Source organism: Syngnathus acus, chromosome 6 (assembly GCF_901709675.1).
Source record: "Syngnathus acus chromosome 6, fSynAcu1.2, whole genome shotgun sequence".
Lineage (NCBI taxonomy): Eukaryota > Metazoa > Chordata > Actinopteri > Syngnathiformes > Syngnathidae > Syngnathus > Syngnathus acus.
The window spans coordinates 5,465,704-5,488,298 of record NC_051092.1 but is presented as its reverse complement, the minus strand read 5'-3'; the positions used below and the strand labels follow the sequence as shown (position 1 = coordinate 5,488,298).

Below are 22,595 nucleotides of genomic sequence, written 5' to 3'. Positions count from 1 at the left end.
CAAATCACTTGACTAAAATAATGTTTCAAACACAAAGGCAAAAAGAACACATTTCACCATATACTAACATCAATGTTTGTTTGGTGTTAGTAACCTACTCTAGAAAATAAAATATATATATATCTACAAGTGCAAGGAGGGCCAAGGTCTAAACCCGTTCAGTGCCAAAGCACAAGTCGACCACCAGGGATATTATGACTTCACAGTAGTACGTGATAAATAATAAAAAAAATATCTACTGCTTCCTGCCCCATCTTCCCTCTAATTTCGCAAAATAATACTGCACTCCTAAAAAATATATTAAAGCGACAGAACATGCAGTTTAGAAGGTATCAATCATATGTCACACACACATCGCTGCAGTCTCTTCAAACTTACAGTGTGTTAAAGTAACACTCCTTTGCAAATAAGTTTCTTTGTGGTGTAACAATGTCACAGGGTGAGGTCGCAGGCTTGGGATGACTATGCCCTCTGAGTGTGCAACAAATAATTGACACTTTGTAAATCACCTTGCGTATCCGATTGGTTGTTTTTTTTTCTCTGGCGTTGTGGGTCTTCTATCAAATTAGAGGCACAAGATGGGGCAGGTGACTTTTTGGCAGATCACGTTAACGCACTACTGGTAAGTCATATTAACTGATTTAACAAAATGAAGCAGTGATCTCTTTTAAAATTTCAAATTCTCCTTTTAACAATTTATTATACTGGAAATGTGACTCACCACAGCTGTTTCCTGCAGCAGCCAGATCATGCCACAAATGTATCTAATTATACTTTACTCAGTTACATATGTACTTACTTTCCTTAACTCATTTACTCATAACTAATTTGTTTTCTTCCTACTTTCTTCCTGTGTGTCTTTTCATTCAATTCTCTGCATTGACTCAACATTTAATGTGTGAATCTAAAGAGTGTCCAGGCCTGTGTATTGAAGATAATACTTTGGATTGTCTGTTGTTATGACAACAGCATAGATTAGCATCTATTGCATTAAGTAGAGGACCATTTTATTACGGTTGCAAGGCAAGCGCACATATACCCACACACTCTTAGACAAAATAATTTGTAACATAACATTTGACCAAGTAATTTAGCATATGGTAGGGAATTTGACAACATAGAAATGGCAGAAAAATGGGATGAGATATAAGAACCATTCCCATCAATTAAGAAATAAATTATTTGGGTTTTGTGCACCGTGGCAGTACATTGACCCTTCATGTAGTCTTAAATATCAATGTACAATAAGAAAGGCACGTGTCGCCACAAAGTTCAATTATTTATTTTGCTATATATATATATCAGATCCAAATATTCTGACCGCCGGTAGTGCAAAACATTGTAAATTGAAGTCATGAATTTTTGCATCTCGGACAGTCGACCTATCTATATTTATTATCGGAGTCTGCGCCTCTTTGCATAGTCTGGCGTGTCGCGGCGGCGGAAGGTACATGAGGGCGGGGCAAGCGATCCCAATTTCCAGTGCGACTGCTTGGTTGGATGCTGGCAGATCGAAGAGATAAACCCCATCGCGGACATATTGCCGTGTCACGGCTGCCAGACAGACCAGCAACAGTTGTCACGATGTCTGAGCCGAGATGAGACAGGAGCGGCGGAGCGAATATTGCGGCGGCGCTGCTGCTGCTGCTGCTGCCTCTCTGCCTGCTGAGACGCAAGCTCGTTTATCACCTGGGACGGTCAGGGGGAGTCTTGTATGTGTGTCAGCGTGCGTGCGTGTGTCATCCTGGACTATCTGCGTCACTTAGCGTGTCAGCAGCATCCTCCCGGTGCTGTCGGGGGTTGTCTGGGAGAGCTGAATCCAGACGACCGGGCTGGCCAATGATCCGCTCGGCGGGGAAACGAGCTGTTGCGTCTGCACCGAGTCACAGCTGACGAGCCTGCGGAGTCGGACACACAAGAGCGCCAGGACAGACAGACAGACAGACAGACAGCCGGGCCGAGAGACAGACGGGAGCGAGAGGAGGGGGGCGGACAGCCTGTTACGGCTCTCTCGACCCTTTGCGGATCGAGCAGAGCCCCCCCCCCGTTTGTTGGATGGGGGGAAAGCAGAGCACGGCGGGGCGGTCCCGGGGTGCTTTTCCCGGTGTTTCTACGGATGACAGCGCGGTACCACCATCGGCCCATTTCGGCCACTACCGGTCGAGCGGCACCATGGGCCTACGGAGCCGCTCGGTGAGCTCCGTGGCCGCGATGGACATTGAGCAATCTCCCACTGTGCCCTTCGGCTTTTACACCCCCAGAGGTACGGACTCGGATCGAGCTGGAGGGGGGTCAGGGGGCACACCCGCAGGTTCTCACGGAACCGGCTACCAGGACGGTGGCGGTGGACGGCATCACACAGACGGAGTGCTCTATCTGGGATCCCGGGGGTCGCTGGCTGACACCTTGCCCCTGCACATCGCTCCCCGCTGGTTCAGCGCGCACAGCGGTAAGAGTGATCCGCACACGAGAGCCGCGTAGCACTCCCTCACGCCCCTTACAGCCAGTAACGTGCAGGGCAGGCAGCCTGCAGCCAAACGTTTAATGCGATTTAAGGTTAGTCTTGTTCACCGTTTGTGTAAGACCCCAAACTGAAAATGACTGGTAACTTCAGTGCCGCAATACATTTTCCTTTTTCGCTTTTGAATTTTATTATGTTAATGTCGTGTGGTAAATGGGTATTATTCTACATAGAAAATATTCCAAATGTTTCATTTGAAACGTTTGCTTAGCCGTGGTGGATATTGTCAGAATCATTTATTCTGCTATGTTCATTAGTATAGAGAATTGCATTGCATTTTAGGGTTGTCTAATCCTTCTATTTGGTTTAAGGCAGGGGTGTCAAACTCATTCTTTTGGCGGGCCGCATTGTAGTCATTGCTTCTTTCGGAGGGCCATTATGACTGTCAACCCAAATAAATGTATGAGCACCTCATATTATATACAGTAAAAGCTACAAAACAAACTGACAAATAACTCGTTTTCAAATCAGACGAGTAAAAACTGGTCAAATATTTAAAAAAACTAATACTATTAAAAGTGAAGACAATTTGCAATTCTAGTAATGACACACGAATTTGATGCACAATTTGTCTTCGCGGGCCACATAAAATGATGTGGCGGGCCGTATCTGGCCCCCGGGCCTTGAGTTTGACACCTGTGGTTTAAGGTAACCACTATAGTGACAACTTTCAGTCGAATGTACAACCTCCATGATAAACACACATTCCAATTGTGAAGCTGTTTGAGCATTACTATATAAAAGCAGAATTCTCGATACAGCTCTTTATCGGATCTGTTGGGGCTGGGCAGTGAATGAATGTGTTGTGTTGAGCTTAACATTGGAAGTAGGTTGTGTGTCAAAAAGCCTTGTGGCGCTGTCTGTATACAGTAGGTCACTCCTTGTTGTGTGAAATGACATGAATAAGCCTGTTGCTAAATCTGGCTGAGTCAATTAGCTCAACGATTAAAGTCCAAGGAGGGAGGGAGCAGAAAGCGGATAAGATGGAAAATAGTGTGAGGCGTGGAAGCATGGTATGAAAGGGAGGGAGCAGGTTGAGCAGGATTTGTGCTTATCTGCAGCTTGCATGATTCCCTATGAAATATTTTGATGTGAGACTTGGCATTTCCATCTCAGGTATAAACACAAATTCCTAACTGCATGATCACAGCTCCTTCAATGCATGTACAATAGATGTGCAGAAATCCAGAAGGGAGGTGCACACCAACATCCACAGCAGACACAAACAGGCCCCTAGGCTCTCATTACTGAAGCCCCAGCCAGCTCACAGCAGGAGAATAACAACTTGGATATCCGTCAGCAGCTCGGTTGTTTTGCCTTTGCCTGGCCACTGATCTTTACGTACTATGTGTGAGGAGAACAGACAGTTGGATGAAAGGAAGTCGGGAGTAGGTTTGAAAATACCAGGACGATCCATCCATCCATCCATCCATCCATCCATCCATCCATCCATCCATCCATCCATCCATCCATCCATCCATCCATCCATCCATCCATCCATCCATCCATCCATCCATCCATCCATCCATCCATGTGCACAAGTTTTCTCATGGGAACTCTGGGTTTCTTTCTCCCACATAAAAAAATACATTAACAATGTATATGTGAGGACAGTAGCTGTTTTTAAGACTAGAAATTGGCCTTCGCTGTAAATGTGAACAAATCTAAAGGTACCCTGAGATTGGTTTGCCGAAAGCCAACTGGGATTGGCTCCAGTGCCAGAGGAAATGGATGAATGGATGTCCCCTTCATTTTTGTTGCATCATAAAGCAACGGCATCCGAAACTGGATTTTTCTGGTCAATTTAATAAGTTAAAGTGCCCGTGTTAGGTAGAATGTGAAGGCATTTGTGATGAGGTCTATGGTTTTCAAATATACTGCTCCAACCTTTAACATTGTTGTGGTCACATCTGCATTTTTGTCTTGCATTACACCCAGATAACTGCTGGGTTCAAAATTGTACCGACCCAGGAAGTCAGTTTGACCCAACTTTTGGTTGTTTTGGAAAAAGAAATGTTGGGTTCTTTTGTACAAAAATGGATTGTTTGTGCAATTTTCACTCAGTATTTTTAAGGGTGTATGGAAGGAAATTGAGAAAACTACTTCATAAATGCCAACTGGTTCAGGTGTCCCCCGCCTACTGCCCGATGACTGCTGAGATAGGCTCCAGCAATAGGCTCTGTAATTGAAAGCTCTCCTTTCTACACTCCCAACATCCATCCTCTCCACTTCCTCTGTCTCCATCTATCTATTTCTTTCTCCTGTTCCCATGGAAACGGTTGGTCATTTCAGAAAGGTATTGAGACGTTTTTGGTGAGAGTTGTAAGGAATGATGTCATCAAGCCAATGCCGCTTTTGGTCATGATGGCAGACAACGACAGATGTTCAGCCTGCCCACTGTCCAGCGCAGAAGGGCTTTCTGGAGTGATGTGTGTGTTTTCTCTTTCACATAACAATTGTTTTTGAAGATGACACATCTAAAGGGTAGAACGAGGTCATGATTGAATGTGTGTTCCCATGTCAAGAACAAGAAGTGGCCACTTCCATTCACACACAAACAACAGCACACATCTCAGTTAAGTTGTTGTCTGCAATATTGACAGCAGTGAAATCAGGCGATTGATTGTAAGCGAAGTAAATAATGACACTTGCTGTGAGTCAGAGTCTGAGCATGGAGAGAGAGAGAGAGAGAGAGAGAGAGAGAGCAAGCATATGGTTACTTTTAAAGTGCTGTACCTGGTGACAAATACAGGATTACAATTTGCAATTAAATTTGCAAAACTACAACTGTGGGGAATATAGACTTATTAAGAAAAAGATCTAGAATTCTGCCGCACACTTTAATAAAATTTGCATGAACAAATCTATCGTGAGAAATACGTGATGTATGGATATGTGTTACTAGAGTACTGTCAAAAGGGGTGATGAAAGAGATGTACGTATAATACTGCCTAAAACATCATTATGGCTTATCTAGCAACCGTCCCCTCCGATCCTCCAATACTTCACGTCTGACAGTCCCAAAATCCAAACTCAAATCCTTCGGTGACAGAGCTTTTTCCTGCACATCACCCCGACTCTGGAACTCTCTCCCCCAGTCTGTCTGTGACTCACCCACACTCCCCATATTTAAGTCCCGTCTAAAAACTTACCTCTTCTCCCAAGCGCATGACCTCCCCTACCCATAACTGGTTTCCTCTTCTTAAGTTTACCCGATTGTTTCCTCCCCGTCCCCCTCCCCTCATGTGTCTTTGCCTTGTTACCTGTAAGCGTCTTTGGGTGTTTGAAAAGCGCTATACAAATTTAATGAATTATTATTATTATTATTATCTACGAAAAGAGCAAGAGCAAATACAACTGACACAATTTCTCTTGAATATGTGTGTCACGATCTGTGATTTTTATTCCTTGACTTATTCTGTGGTGTTCTTTTAGGATTCAAGTGTCCTGTGTGCTCCAAATCTGTGGCATCCACTGAAATGGAAGTTCACTTCATCATGTGTCTGAGCAAGCCTCGACTCTCATACAATGGTGAGCATCATCTCAGCAACTTTCTCTTTTTTTAAATGACTAATTTACTCTTGAACAAAACATGGAGTCCGGTTCCCTTTCTTGGCTGCTGCGCTGACATTTAGATCGAGGGACAAGATAAATGTAGGCTGAAAGGATGCTTGAAAGAGGCATGTATATTTCCCCACCCAATATAGGCATGTTTGTAAGACATGCCAAATATTACAATTACAAATATGCCCGTGACATACAATTTGAAGGCTTGAAGCACCTGGAAAAACACGCCTAAAAAAACTAAGAGTGACTTATAAAGCACTCCTGAAACCTGCTTTTACTGGAAATTCAACAATACTGTCAACGCCTACTAAATAATCTCAGCCCCTGTAGCAGATAGAAACATAATTCCAAAAAACATTTGAGAGCTTATACTTGTGGTTATAAAATAAATTTCAGCTTATGTCTTTCAACATCCAATCAAATTTTTACAAATTCTACCTTCATCTCTGGGGACAGGTGAAAACAGCCTTGATTAAAATGAGTCCTCCATTCTGACTCAAAGCCTTCAAAATCCTCTTCTTCTTCTTCCCTGTTGTCTGCAAACCTAATTTTAGCCCCAAATCCAGATCTAATGGTTCCTCTGGTTTGAAGTCCTCAAGCGCGTGGTCACTTATTTTGGAATTCCTACGTCTACCATGCTCGAAATAAATACCCCGGGGATGAGCCATTCGTGGTCGGGGTTTAAAGGTCGAAATGTATAACGGCGCTCTTGGCTGTAGTGGTTGAAACGCAGTAATTCACTTCCGATTTGAATGGGTTAATAGACAATAAAGCAAAAATTACAACACACTAATCATCCTCGCCTGCAATTGGCTGGCAACCATTCCATGGTGTACCCCAGCTACCGGCCAAAGACTTCTGGGATAGGCTCCAGCACACCCGCGACCCTCGTGAGGATCAGTGGTTCAGAAGATGAACTGATAAATCAATAATTATACCCTCTATATACAGTATATACACTAAGATGGGTGCGTTACCAAATTTTGCCGCTTCGTCATTCGTTCTTAGTACTTGACCTGGGCAAACTTACGTCATTGTCGGTCTGTCCTTATTTATAATGTAATAATAATAATACATTTTATTTATAAGGCGCCTTTCAAGGTACTCAAGGTCGTCTGTTTGTCCCCATGATTTTAAAAGCGCTACAGTCATCACAAGCAGCTGTGTGCTTGAGGGATAACAAGAATAAAGTAGCTGTGGTTGTTATGTCTTTCATTGTTGCTTGAGGAAATGGAAAAAAAAGTGTCTCTTTTTCCCTCACTTAAACAAGTAATGCCCCACTTCTTCTCTGGTACGTACATGTGGTAGGAGTGACACTGCACAAGTAAGTGAACACCTGCGAACAAATTGACCTGAGGTACACCATGAAATAATTCATTTTGCGTCCCAGGTTAATGTAAAACAATAGCCACATGTAAAATATGCTGCACATGTTTCTGTCACTCGTCAATAAAACGGGTGTCCATCATTGACGGACTGCGAAGTCGGCAATTGATTCCGGTAGGGACAATTACACAGACTGACGAAAACCCACTTCTGTCCCTCCACAGTCCGTCCTTTTTTTTCGTAACTTTCTCATCTCTTGTCCTTCATCTGCAAAATGGGCGTCCACTGGGGATGGACTGACACACCATTCCGTCACCGGGATGGAATGCCCACCTCTGCTTTTAACACTCTGAAATGAATTTGTTTTGAGGGGTGGTCCTGTCTCATACAGATGAGTAACTGTAAGACTGGAAAATCCCAAAGGAATTCTTTACTACCATGATGCCTAGGAGCGGAGCCCTAGCCCTAGTAGCTCATCCAGTACAGGTTTTGCGAAGATACTATGTTGCTACATTTTGGAACAGCATTGGTAACCCGCGTGCTGATGCTCTGCTTTGACACACAACCTACTGGCAGCAGAGCAGCTAAACAAAAGATGAACGATCACGCATGGGACTCGATGCTAATTTCCTGTTCGCATGTCAGTAGAATTTAGACTTTAGCGCTGGCAATGTTATGAAAATAAAGCATGTCTTGTTTGTCAAATATACAATATGAGGAGTCATTAAAATCCTTAAAGCACGAGCAGGAAGGGCAGAACATCACATGGTTGCTGCGCAAGTATAATGTGATGCATTTGCGAGCACTTTCAGAACATGGGTAACTTACAAACATCACACCACTTGGTGCATTAATAGTTTTTCTGATTCTTTTTTATATTTTGTTTAAGATTGAGAGATGCCGAAATTGAAATCATGATGACATTTTGATCAAAAATCAGCTAGACATGGCAATGCCTCTTGTTTGTTGTTTGAATCCAGTTCCTTTTTCATTTGGGTGATGGACTTCCTCTTCTCCTGCTGGAAGGCATGTGATTGACAGCTGCCATGTTAATTCTTTGTCCCAAACAACTGGGATTGACAGTGACATGGTTTGCTCAAGACTGTGCACATGTACTCTGATATGAACCAGGAGGTCACCTTGTCGATACCAGTGTACGTGGGTATGTGCCATACATCCAGTAAACGTGCTAATGTGGTATTTCTCTCAATAATCGTGATGATGTAACTACAGAAACTAACTCGTAAAGGGGTGGGGCCCAATTTCCAGCTCCACAAATAGCACCTTGCTAGGCCCATGAGACCCATGCTGTAAAAAACGTGATGCAAGTTTAAGGCCTGAAGCTGAATTTGGGCTTGGGCAAAAAAAGAAGATTGAGTGACATAGACAGAGTGAGCAGAATAAAACTGTCTTTAAGAAGATGGGATCCGCAGTGATGGAGTGCCCTGATGGCTGATAATGAATACGACAAGCGAGGGTAAAAGGAGAAACTGTCCCATTCCTCTTTTTTTTTGGTCTTAAACTCTAGCTGACCAGTTTCCAGCAAATTATCCAATTTCACATATTTTAAGGCCCGGCTGTCCCCCTGCCAGCAGCAACATACGCCCCGGAGTTCCTTTTTTTTGTTTTTCACCCAAAGTGAGACCAACAAGACAAGTGCAATCATATCTTGTTTCCCAGCATGCCTGTATTGTCAGTCACCTGGCTCTACTACTTAACAGCCGTTATGCACACAGACATTCCTTGTACCATACGTGTCGCCATGTCCTTGTCCGCATCGATGCTAGAAAGCTTGACTCCCCGTTTCCTTGTGATTCGGTCCTTGTCCTGTCAGTCCTGTCCTACTTTTGTAACAGCAGTCGCCCGATCCAGAAGCCTCCAGTCAGCAGCCCGTCCACGCTCACGAGAAGCCCAATCGAGTGCTCCTTCCCCTGGATCGCCATCCAGCCACCCACGCCCAACGAGTACAGCCTCGTCCGTCCACCGCTCCAAACCTCCATCGTTCCCCTTCCCTTTCACAATAAAGTCTGGTCGCTCTGCACATGGCTGTACTGTCCGATCATTACAGTACAAGCTGACCATCGGCATGCAGCCAGCAAGTGATCAGACGGCATTGTTCCGACCGGAGCGAGCGGAGACCGCCGTCAGCAGCCTGTCGGCTGATCTCCGAACCCTGATTGAGATGGGCCAACAACGGCAACAGCAACTGCAGCGACAACAGCAGCAAATAGAGCAGCAACGGCTAGAAATGTCGCGGGTCCCGGGCAGCCTCCGAGAGCTGTCAATCCACCCGTAGACGCTGCCTCGGTTGCGCCCGCGCCCGTCTCTACTCCTATGCCCCGACCAGTCCCAGAAGCCAGATGACTCGTTGATGTCCCAGAGCCCGCCTAGGTAACCTCGAGAAGTTCAGCGGCGACCCCAAGTACGTCCGGGCTTTCGTGACAAACTGCCGCATCATGTTCGGTCTTCAGCCAGTCACCTTTGCTTCCGAACCAGCCAACCAGCCCCCGATGCGGCTGGGGGTTCCAGTATCTCGTGAATGAAAAATGAATAAAAAAAACAAGATTTTCTCCTAATTTTTGCTGGTGAGGCTTATAATCAGGTGAGGCTTATAGTCCAAAAATGACGGTATATCTTAAATCTGAGAGGGTTATCACATGATTGTTTAAAAGAATTCGTGTAATCGCAGGTCTCGACTGGGTGTTTGGTCACTGTGATCTCATCCCTAATGCATTGAATCTTTCTAGCAAAATGTCATGAAATCGTCAGAGGGGTGGAGGGACCTATTAGAGGTGTCGCGTTAGTTTTGAACATTGGCAATTATATAATAGGTCTATATGTAAAAATGATGGCAGCACTAAAATTCAAGCCACTAAATGAATCTGTCGTGATTTAAGGGCTTTGTCGGAATGAGATTTACAACAAACTGGCGTGCTCACTTTTGGAGCTCAGCTTCCTGTTTTTTCCCCCAATCTCAGCCTGTCGTCATCACAGGAGCTAGGCAGGCGAGCATTGTGTCCATGGGTGTTCGTCCAAGACGGTCAGACAGACCATTCAGTCCTTGGGACAGAATGCCCACTTTTGGTGGATTGCTACTCGGTTTTCCCAAGTAAACAAAGGCATAATGACAAAAAAAATTGCAAATAATAATAAATAAATATGAAATAGAATACAATCTGTTTTACACAAGTGCTGTGTACATTTAGGACAAATATCATTGAGTAACAAAAAACACCACAATACATCATGTAATCCTCAATTAGGATTTATACATTTAACTTTTTTTTTTAACTTTGCAAATGTATTGTATTTTTTTTTATGTCTGGAAAAGTAGGACTGTAGCTTGCAGAATGTTACCCTCTGTATTATTGGACTGCAATGACCCAGTTTTGAAAGTGAGAAAGATATTTTCAGCTCACAACAGGGGTTAACAGATTAATGCAAGATACATACATAAAAAACATTATCAATTAATCATCACATCTTGGACACTCAAAAATCCGAGGTTTCATTTGATGTTAAATTAAGGCGATAAACACTTTCTGATTTAGTTAAAGAAGGATTTAGAGCACACAAAATGATGTGTATTTTTTGCCGAGCTTTTAAATTGACCTAAATCAATGGGAAGATTTTCTTTAATGTAAGAATAAAAAGCTAGCATCCGAAATTGAATGTTAAATCTCAGGTCAGTTGATCAGTAGTGTCTAGGGAGTTGATTAATCTCCGCTTCCTATTTGGATTGACACACGAGAGAAATGTAAACAGGAGAAAGGGCCTGCTGCATAGACGTGGGCTTGCTGCATAGACGTGCTCTGCAATTTCATTGAGGTGTTTTCAGAGGGATGAGAGACGCTGAGAGAGAGCAACCAATAGAACAATAGAAAATGGGAAGAGAGGAGAGCAGGTTGATGGAAGCTTGTTTGAGCAGCTAAGCTGATTTGCAGTCAGAGCATATGTCTCCTGTCTCTTTGTGCATCTCACAGTCTATCCCTCTGTCCTTATCTGCCCCACATTCTGCCTGGAACACTGCAAAACACCTTATGCTGCTCTAGAAACCTCTAATTAAAAATGTATATGCTATAATTAGGTATGATTTATATGATGGGGATTTTTTTTTTTTTTTTGAAGAATATTTTTCCATACAGTGGTCATGGTTATTTTGTGGGTATTGATGCATTGGCAAAAATGTAATTGTCCTTCATGTTTATTTAATGTGATGTTTTTGTAACTTTTGTTACTCACGGTAAAATGTGGCATCTTGCTTATGCTGCTTGAGACGCAAAAAACGGTTCCGCCTTTCCGCAGACTGACTTTTGACTTGCTATGCCTCGCGTCAGCCAGTCAGCTTTAAGGAATGTGTCACGTGATATTCTGTGGGCCAAAGGTTTTTGATCAGGCTCTTTGACGATGATGATACGACGACCTAGTTGTTCGGAGATGTAACTGTACTGAAGCTGAACTCTAATAGAACACGGCATATTGTTGGCACTGACTGCTACAAAGAGAGAGTGTGTGTGCGTGTGTGTGTGTGCGAGCGTGTACTTAAAAACGGGAAAGTATTGATCCCTCAATAAAAAACATTGATTTAATGAACTTCTGTCATATTGTACACCAGAGAAAATTCTATATTCAAGCCAAGGAAAGTTCAAATTGTTTTGGACCACTTTTTTGAATATTGTGGCCGATCTTGAGAGGATCTCAGACTAAATTCATTCATTTTTTTTTCTATTTTTCCATGTACGTACTATGTCTCACGTGTCTGTGCAATCAGCACCTTGGATAGTTCTGTATCTCAGGTCCTGCCCCTCCCGTCCTGTGACTGACATTGCTTTCAGCCAGGCCCTGCAAGTAATCACCACTTATTGCCTGTTCATCACCACACCTGCTCCCGTCACTCCTGGACGGTTCTTCTAGGTTGCTACCTGTCGGTTTGTTACCTGTTTCTGCTCTCTGACTGTTACCAATTCTGACACCTGTTGCCGACCGAGCTTGCCTGTTTTCCCGACCATTCCTGAACGCTGCACGGCCTGACACTCTGCCTGTCCCTCTGCCTGTCCCTGACTATGTCCTAATTTTGGCTGGTGGAACTTGTATGCAGGTGTGGTTTATAGTCCGAAAATTACGGCAATTCCTGTATTGTGAAAAAAGCCTTTTTAATTGTGTGGTTTTGGAAGAATTAAAAATGCAAAATAAACGATAGGAATAAAACAATTATGGCAAATGGAAGTTGATCTTTAATTTATTTCTCTCAATCTCAATAACGTGGAACTGTGTACTGACTAATCAACCTTGTCTCCAAATGACTCACTGTTGTTTCATGTTTAAAATGGTTGCATTTCAGGATGCATATATTTAGCGACTTTAATCTCTTTATGTATGCTTGCCACCTTAGATGACGTGTTGATGAAGGATGCTGGCGAGTGTGTGATCTGTCTTGAGGAACTGCAGCAAGGAGACACCATAGCCAGACTGCCGTGCCTGTGTATCTACCACAAAAGGTGATGCAAAGATGAAAAAAAAAGCCACTTATTGTTATTTGTCTTTATTATGCTTTGATTTTACATCAATTTAGGCTAGAATGAGATTGACATCCCTGCTATGCATTGTGATATAACACGATTTACACTATGCAAGTATTCAGAACAGTTTTGCTGTTTTAAAACAATATGTTTTTGCGTCTTCTCCTTTTCATCTTTGTATTTTATGCCTCTGTGTTGAATTACATTTTCGGAGAAACTGGTATTTACTTCACTCATATCTTTCAACACATTAATTGTGCATATGTCTCCTCCACTTTTGCAGCTGTATAGACTCGTGGTTTGAGATTAATCGGTCCTGCCCAGAACACCCATCTGACTGACTGACCATGGGCCCACTGACAATATTGTTCAAGGTGAGGGACACATGCATACTGCAAACAAAAAAAGTGTGTAACAAACACACCTGTTACTGCTACTTCAACCATGTAGTACTAATCTGAACCAAGGATGTAACTGCCTCCTTTCAGAGGGGTATGCAAACACATAACAGGGAAAATATCCAATTAGGAAATCCGAACAACAGTTTGTACTCTATTAACAATGTTAGCACTATAATATTATTTGTCATGCCTTGGCACTCGCCCATTTGTCAAGAATGGCATCAAATGAAATAAACCGTACCACACTAACTGCTAACTGGGTCAAACTATTTTTTGCTCTTACTCTAACAGAGGAATGTTTTTCAAGGGGGTAAGATGACTCAAGGATCTCTCTGCAGATGCAACCACCAGAGAGAGACATGGTCAGGGATACAATAAAGGCGACTGTCAAAAGTGAAGAAAAGTGTTTTGCATCCTGTTAGGGTTTACAGATTATCTTCATCGTATGATTATGTTGGAATGTAACCTGTATTAATTTACCTAGCTTGTCCTGTCTTAACAAAAGTAGTAGAACAAAGTGCTAAGATCTTTTGAACTGATCGACTAGCTGCAGAGGAAGCAACCAGTGTTGCTTTGTCTACACAACGTCGTAAAAGACCCCCTGCTATGCTTTGATCAGCAGGCCAGGGGCTTCAACCCCATCCTCCCCACTCTCACCCCCACTCTATTTCTTTCAATAAAAAGGCTCCTGCAAGAGGCCTGAGTCAGACCTCATTCGATCATCGCTGTACGCACAGCGACGAATGGACTCTCCACCTGCAGGTGTCCAAAAGGACTTACTTGTCTCCCGTGTGGTTCTTGCAAAATAAGTTAGAGTGAGCACCACCCTAACACATCCTTTTACTTTGTTGCTCAATCTGCCTTGTGAAAATATTTGCTTACCTCCACACCCTTTTTTCTCTTTCTGTCACTAGGGTGGCTCACAGTCGTGCCATGGATATCTGGACACAGGTTCAACAAAATCAGAAGAAACAAACAAATATGAATATTCCACCCAAGGAAGAGAACTACTAAAAATGAACGAACCAAAATATTTGCCACACGAACAAGTGGCTCATGATGAGAACTTCGGTTTTGAAAGAGACCTTATGCAGTATCTGCTGAATAGAATGAAGACAACCCAGTCCGTCAAAGGGCTTCACCTGCCTCATCTCGCTCCCCATACTTGTGTGTGGCCACTTGCCTCTGTCCCGTGTTCAGATCCTCCTTGTCAAGATCAGGATCTGCCAGTACTTTGTCTTCAGCGCTCCCCATGGCCTTAACTGGGGAAGAGAGAGGAAACAGACTTGAGTATGAACGGAGACAGGTATCAAATGACACCAGGAAAAGAGAATAGGAGCACAAGGAAACCATGTTTTAATGAACAAGATGGAAGCATCTTGTACAATATTCAGTGGGTCGCTCACTTGTCAACTCCTCAATGACGTCATAACATACTGGGCCTCATTGCTCAACCGTTCTGCCCCCCCGCCCCCCTACTTCTGCGGTCTTCCTTGCCAGTTTGACAAAGAATAATCTGAATGTTCCTTAAATAGTGAGGGAAACTGATCTGATTTGGAGAAATGCCAACCGCATAGATTGAGGCAGGATGGAGTGGAGGTCTGCTGAGAAACAGTCTAAGCATGCTAACTCCCACTTGAGAGAAGACAAGAAAGGCCAGCAATGTCTGGCAACATTGTCTCTCTGGCTGTGTAACACATTTGGGATACTGCGATGTCGGGCTTTCATGCATGTTTGTCTGAGTGAAAGGTTGGAGGCTGACTGGGACAGTGCTCTGTGTGCCTGTGTGTTGGTCCGCGTATTCAAATGTTTACAGCTAGACGTCGATGTCCCCTGTGTCTGACTGGCAGTCCTCCCTTTACTTTGCTGATGTTTACAGCTACTGCGAAGCTACATATGTGACAAATTGTACACATGTACCTCTTGGTTTGACTTTCTTCTTTTAGATGAGCCTGATTTTTCATATGCTGTTACCTTGCGAGAACCTCAAGAGTACGAGTGTCTCAATGTGTTCCACTTTTTGATCGATGCTACTCTTCCTGCTAGCGTGGATAAGACTGCTTGAAGCTGAACCGGAATTGTGAGCCAATTGGTCCCTAAAATAGACTCTGCGGTCCCATTGTAGATCAATCAAAGGGGCTCATTTGCTTTTTTTGTTCATATTTAACAATATTTGTTCAATATTACAATCATGCCAGCTGCTACTCACACTTTAGAATGCCAAGAGCTGATTTATGAAGACTGCTACAAAAGAAAAACGTGCATAAACAAAGCTACTGTAAACAAATGGTGGAATAAATTGTGCTAGATGACATTCTGCTTCGATGTAGTACATGCACTTCATTTTTATTGAATGTTTTAATCATGTAAATGCTGAAATATTTAAAAGTACATGAAAGACATAAAATGGTGCAATATGAGCAGAAAATGGACGATATTTGACCTAAGTAGGGTGAACGAGAGAGGATTTCTGAAGACACTCGGCCTGACATCAAGGCCTTTTGACAATCGTCATGCACTGTTCTGTTCCAATGATCTCCAATGCTTTAAAATGGGGGTAGCAACACATTTAAGAAAACAGAAAACATCCATCCATTTTCTGAACCGCTTATTAATTTCATAAAACATTGTTTTGGGACAATAAAAGTAGAACAAATACAGTACATCCGAATTCACAAAAGTGACCAATTACAGTAAAAAATCTAATTATTCAACTGTAGCAGGAAAAACCCGAGTCAACTACAAGTCACAAAATTTTACTTTCATAAAACATTGTTTTGGGACAAATAAAGTACAACAAATACAGTACATCCTAATTCACAAAAGTAAACATATACAGTGAAAATTCAAATTATTCGACTGTAGCAGGAAAAATGATATTTTCGACAGAAAAAAACACGGAAATCCGCGGATCCACGGAAAATTCTCATCCCTGCTCCACAGACACCTTCGAGTTCCTGGGATCCAAAATCTCTCGGGACCTGAAATGAACCAGCCACATAGACGCTGCCCGGAAGAAGGCCCAGCAGAAGCTATACCTTCTGAGACAGCTCAGGAAGTTCAACCTGCCACAGGAGCTGCTGAAGACCTTCTATACTGCCATCATCCAGTCAATCCTCTGCACCTCCATCACTGTCTGGTTTGGATCGGCCACCAAACAAGACAAGCACAGACTGCAACGGACAATCAGCACTGCAGAAAAGATAATCTATCCGGGACTTGTACCTGTCCAGGACCAGGAAACGTGCAAGTAACATCTCTACAGACCCTTCTCACCCAGGTCACAGTCTGTTCGAACTACTCCCCTCCGGACGGCGTTACAAAGCGCTGTACGCCAAAAGCAGAAGACACAGACACAGCTTCTTCCCCCAGGCTGTCGCTCTGATGAACTCACACCACTCATAGCGTCTCAGAGTCATTGCTGTGCAATAACATCCTGCTCTCGATGCTTTATCTTTGAATTGTCTATATTACGTGTACTATGTGTCCTCTCTGCATCCATTGCAGCCTGGTCCTCCTGGAAGAGGGATCCTCCCATCTGTGGTCTCTTCTCAAGGTTTCTCATTTCCCCTAGTAGGAGTTTTGAGTTTTTCCTTGCCCTCCTGGGAGTTTAAGATCAGGGGATGTTTGAGAATTGTCAATTTTCACACATTAAACGTGAAAGATTAAAACAATAGCAAAAATAGAAGAAATATGCTCAAGTTAAAAATGAAGGAGCAAAATTTGTGAAATAAAATTCTCACACAACTACAGTAAATGTGGGTAGACTATTTGATTTACAGTTGAGACCTTCTAGTTACAAATCTTAACTTGGGCCTTCCCTCATGGAACATGTTCTGGTTTATACAACCAGGTACCGTAATTTTCTACTATAAATCGCGTTTTTTTTCATAGTTTGGATATGAAAATATTATAATAAGGAGCGACTTATATGTTTTTTTTCAAAAATCTTCCCAAAAAAAAAAGTGTAACCGCGATAAACGAACCGCGATGTAGCAAGGGATTACTGTCATTTGAATTTCAAGTGACGTCAGCAGCGTGACGTCAGCAGCGTGACGTCAGCAGCGCGACGTGGCGTGACGCGGCGGTTGCTTACATAAAGGACAACGATTGATCAAGGGATGACGATGACAAAGGACCCCACGTACTACCGGCATCATTAGCGGCTTTGTTTCTAACTTTCAACTATCAGGCTCCTGCAGAACGTGAGGATGAACTGATCATTTGAATCAGGTAACTTGGAATGCGGCCCCCGAGGACTGGAGTTTGAGACCCCTGTTTTAGAGACTGGTTTCTAGCCTCACTTGTTGACAAACAGTCCTTTTGGCAGACTGGTTTTACAGCAGACTCGTAACCATCTTTTATTACTGCGGCGACGTCAGGACATCAACGCCATGTCTCTAAAAGTTTGGAAGTACGTACTCATCATTCTCATCTTGCTCGGAATCATCTTCCTGCTCCACAAGTTTACCATTGGGAAGGTGAGAGAAGTTTATTACATTTGTTCTAAAAAGCTGAACATACTCGAAGACAGTGGTTCTTAACCTGGGTTCGATCGAACCCTAGGTTCGGTGAATTGGCCTCAGGGGTTCGGCAGAGCCTCCACTGTGGAGGTCCGAACATACCTGATTTATTGTGTAAATATGTGATGACGCTTATCTGAACTGGCAACAACAGAAGTCACACTGATTTGCAGGTGTGTAATTTGTTATGAGTTCATCCATTGTGTTGGTTTTGTTTTTTGAACAACGTGATTTTGATGAATGGCTCATTTTGTGCACCAGGAAAAAACATCGATGTCTTGAAATTGAGAAAAAATATTTTATTTTTCACTAAAGAGGGATTCGGTAAATGCGCATATGAAACTGGTAGAGTTCGGTACCTCCAAAAAGGTTAAGAACCACTGCTCTAAGAGTTTGTAAAATGTGTAGCTTATAGTATTTCTTTAAAAACACATCTGAGCGGACATGATTTATTCTTGCATTTTCTTTAGACTGGGATATTTCCAAAATAATAAACTGGATTAAAACCTTATTAGAATACACCAATAAAAATAAAAATAAAAATCTAGCTGAGAGTAAAACATATATTTCTATATATGTGTGTGTGTGTCCATGATCCATAATTAGAATCTTGTCATCTCTTCAGAACTGGAAGACTAATGTAGTGTCACCACCGTACGACGACCGGAAATGGAATTGGTCATCGAATCTCTCTGAAAGCCTCCCAACATTTCACCACTATCGCACCTTCTGTCCCCATCTGGGCAAGCCTTCATCACCTGAGGAAGAGCTGGAGGAACGTAGCCTGTTGAACTCTATCACCTGGCCCCAACTGCCCTCTGGGTTAGCACTCAACTTCCTTCAGACGAGTGACCCGGCCCACAGCCTGTTTACAATCGTAACCTCCAAAATCAAGCCGAGTTGGTACGTGGGCGACCAGCTAGAAGTGCGGGTCCAACTGCGCGACTTCAAGGGCCGACCCAAGCGCTATGGCGGCGATTTGCTGTTGGCCAAGTTGCATTCCCCAAAGTACAGGGCAGGTGTGGCTGGGCAAGTGTTGGACCATAAGAACGGACTTTATTCCGTTCTATTCCCGCTGCTCTGGGAGGGCTCGGCTAAGGTTAACATCATGATGGTACACTCAAGCGAGGCCATCGCTGTGTTATGGCGGCTGAGGGAGAACCGGCCCGATCGGGTGTACTTCTCCAGTTTCTTTCGCCGAGGCAATCATTCTGAGAAGATGATGTGCAACATGTGCCTGCCGCCAGACAAGGGGCCATTGTGCAACTATACGGACCTTCACACTGGTGAACCTTGGTTTTGCTACAAGCCCACAATGCTCAGCTGTGAGACCAGAATCAACCACCTCACGGGAGCCTACACCCAAGGCCTCATTACCAAAAAGGAAGCTTTACTCTTTCAGAGGTTTGTACACTCAATCGTTGAATGGTCTCAGCTATTTCGGTTTTCGGAATTTCGGTTTCTTTGTGTGTCTTGACATATGAAGGGATTGACAATAAAGCTGACTTTGACTTTGATCTCAAAGAGGTTTCATACAGAACAAGCTACTGACCAGAGATGGGAATCGTCCTCCGTCCCTGAGATTCTGTCCTTATTTCAGCCTCGCCCAGTCAGTCTGAGTCAGCAAAACGCCATAGAGAACGACTTACTCCTATGGAGCTGCTGCACACCTGACATTCAACCAAATACTAAAAAGTAAAACTGTTGTGTATCTTTTGGTCCTGCAGACAGCAATGACGTGTCCCCATATTGTTGACGCTCACCGATGAGAGATGGGCTGGGCTCACGTAGGTCAGGGACGCAAAACTCAGAGACAGAGGACAATACCCACTTCTGCTACTGACCACCAAACAACATTTGAAAGCTCATTTTGAAAATTGTCCAAGTAGGACTTGGCGCAACCTTCCGTTGAAAAGCTATTTGAAAAATGAAAAATCCAGGTCCAGAAAGTAATAACCCTGCCTTAAGTTGTAAGAATACCTGATGCATGCCTCAAGTGTGGTTGATCGTATTTTTTGTAGCTTTTCTCTTGCAGCCTTTTAATCTATTTCTTTGACATCAGTGGCAAGAATGTGAAAGTTACCATCCAGGCGTCCAAAACTGACACTATCAACGTGCTCCCTCCTAAGAAAGGTATTGTGAATCTTCAGACTACTTCAGCTCTTTTTATTAATTCACATCATTGGGTTTGTTGTGAATGTAGAAAACGTCAGTCAAAAACCGGATCCCGTGAAGCTGGCGACATCTGGGTACTACTATCAGGGCTTGTGGAGGCCATTGGGCGCTTTTTCCATGCATCAGTTTCACAACGCATCTGCCATTACTCAGTGTTTGACTAACAAGTTGGTCTACATGTATGGTGACTCCACTCTGTGGCAGTGGTTCGATTATCTTGTCAGTGTCCTTCCAATTAAGTGATTTCGTCTCATAGCATCGTGTGAGTCACAACATCAGAATTGGCCTTAAGTATAAACATTGCCCAATATAGTCTTCAAATTCCGTTGCGGTTTAAATCACATACAGATGATGCTTTAAGATGGGCTGTGCCATATTCTTTAATATACTACAGAAATACTGTATACTGTCATTGCACAGATATTTAGCGTTTAAAGCAGGAGTGTCAAACAAATTTTTTTCACGGCCCGCATTGTAGTCATAGCTTCTTTCGGAGGGCCATTATGACTGTCAACCCAAATAAATGTATGAGCACCTCCTATTATATACAGTAAAAGTTACAAAACAAACTGACAAATAACTCGTTTTCAAATCAGACGAGTAAAAACTGGTCAAATATTTAAAAAAAAGATATTAAAAGTGATGATAATTTGCAATTCTAGTAATGACACACGAATTTGATGCACAGTTTGTCTTTGAGGGCCACATAAAATGATGTGGCGGGCCGTATCTGGCCCCCGGGCCTTGAGTTTGACACCTGTGGTTTAAAGTAACGCTGGAAGAATGACACTGTTGTTTCACTTTTTCAGAGCTTGTGACCATCCATAGCGTTTATACCGTAATTTTCGGACTATAAGTCGCACCGGAGTATAAGTCGCACCAGCCATAAAATGCCCAAAAAAGTGAAAAAAAACATATATATGTATATAAGTCGCTCCTGAGTATAAGTCGCCCCCCCACCCAAACTATGAAAAAAACCGCGACTTATAGTCCGAAAATTACGGTACTATAAAATTCTACTGAGCCCCGAGTTGTCCTTACCAATTACAGCTTCATTTTATTCTGCCCTACAGACTTGAAGAGAGTCAACCTGGAGAATCAAAAAACATCAGGGCCCTCCATGGCAGTGGACAGCACCCACAACATTCTGGTCCAGTACCGCTTCCATGGCACACCCGTTCGAACCCCGCCAGTCTTGATCAGCGATTTGCACTACATTGCGAACGAGTTGGATGGTGTGACTGGTGGTCACAACACAGTGGTGACAATTGGCATCTGGGCTCACTTTTCCACCTTCCCCGTGGAGGTGTATATAAACCGCCTTAGGCATATCCGTAAAGCGGTGGTACGACTCCTAGACCGGGCGCCGAAGACGCTGGTGGTGGTCCGCACCGCCAACCCTCAGGCTCTAGAGCAGAAAATCAGCTTGTACAAAAGTGACTGGTTGACACTCCAGCAGGACATCGTGCTTCGCACCATGTTCAAGGGTCTAAATGTTTTTCTGGTGGACGCCTGGCAGATGTGCTTGGCGCACCATGAACCTCACAACCTGCACCCTCCGAGGGTTATTGTCAAGACCATGGTAGACATGATGTTGTCCTACATTTGACAAGATGGGAGCAGGAACAATGTATGAAGTGAATACAGTGGTGCCTCTACTTACAAACCTTTTGAGATACGAACAGGAGTTTTGATTGATTGAACATTTATTGATAAAAAATCTGTATCCCCTGCTGCAGGAGCGCGCACGCTTTGAGTGAAAGGCGGAAGACAGTACCATCTTGATTTCAGTAAAATTATGACAAACACACTTTTGTGTTTGTCAAGTTCAATTTATAGAACCTAGGTTGCGTTTTATTTTTTTTGAGTTCTCGCTCACGTTCTGCGCCAGGTGCGTTCAAGACCACTCATACAGTCATAAAACTTATTAATTGTTCTAAAACATTAATGACGAGTACATGAGCACATTGCAGGGAGTACGTGGAAGCATTTAGCAATTATTTATTAGCCTGACCTTTTCTGTATCTTGTTGGGGGTATTTTTAGCAAGTGTAGAAAAGGAGAACAGGTTCCCCCTTCCCCAAGCAAAGTTAGGATGTCAAGAATGAAGTGAAATAATTTTTTTGTTGTAAAGATATAAAAAAGCAAAAGTAAAACTTGTTTTGGTTTTCTGTGTTTTACACAGGGCAAAAGTGTGACTTTTAGGATAGTCTGGCACGCATTATTTGCTTTTACATTGATTCCTATGGGAAGTTTCGCTTCTACTTACAAACGTTCCTACTTACAAATCCGATCGCGGAACCAATTAAGTTCGTAAGTAGTGGTACCATTGTAAACTGCCAAGGGTTGCAAGAACAAATGAATACTAGGGCCTCAGTGAAAATGGGGGAAAAGTGCTATTGTATTAAAAAACAAAACTTTGAGATTATTTTATTTGCAAGAATTTACTCTACATAAATAGCAAATGAGTACTATTGGGGTAATAATAAACAACATTTTGAGATATTTTAATTTGCAAGATATTACTGCACATAATTATTACTGTAAAGTGAATATTGAATCAT

At 43.0% G+C, this 22,595-nt stretch overlaps 2 protein-coding genes across 2 annotated transcripts; both read left to right on the top strand.

Annotated features, from left to right (window-relative positions):
- The first annotated feature begins 1,457 nt into the window (after nt 1-1,457).
- On the top strand, nt 1,458-15,653 carry znrf1 (zinc and ring finger 1). The gene is made up of 5 exons (XM_037255083.1): nt 1,458-2,449; nt 5,957-6,052; nt 12,807-12,912; nt 13,217-13,307; nt 14,249-15,653. Exons 1-4 carry the CDS (start codon nt 2,056-2,058, stop codon nt 13,272-13,274), a joined length of 654 nt encoding a protein of 217 aa, XP_037110978.1. The 5' UTR covers nt 1,458-2,055; the 3' UTR covers nt 13,275-13,307; nt 14,249-15,653.
- A 2,001-nt stretch (nt 15,654-17,654) lies between these two features.
- Nucleotides 17,655-22,182, top strand: LOC119124254 (NXPE family member 3-like). The gene is given in 5 exon segments (XM_037253989.1): nt 17,655-17,815; nt 18,483-19,261; nt 19,920-19,990; nt 20,061-20,279; nt 21,106-22,182. Coding segments are annotated over 5 exon segments (1,692 nt in total). The 5' UTR covers nt 17,655-17,728; the 3' UTR covers nt 21,642-22,182.
- The last annotated feature ends 413 nt before the right edge of the window (nt 22,183-22,595 follow it).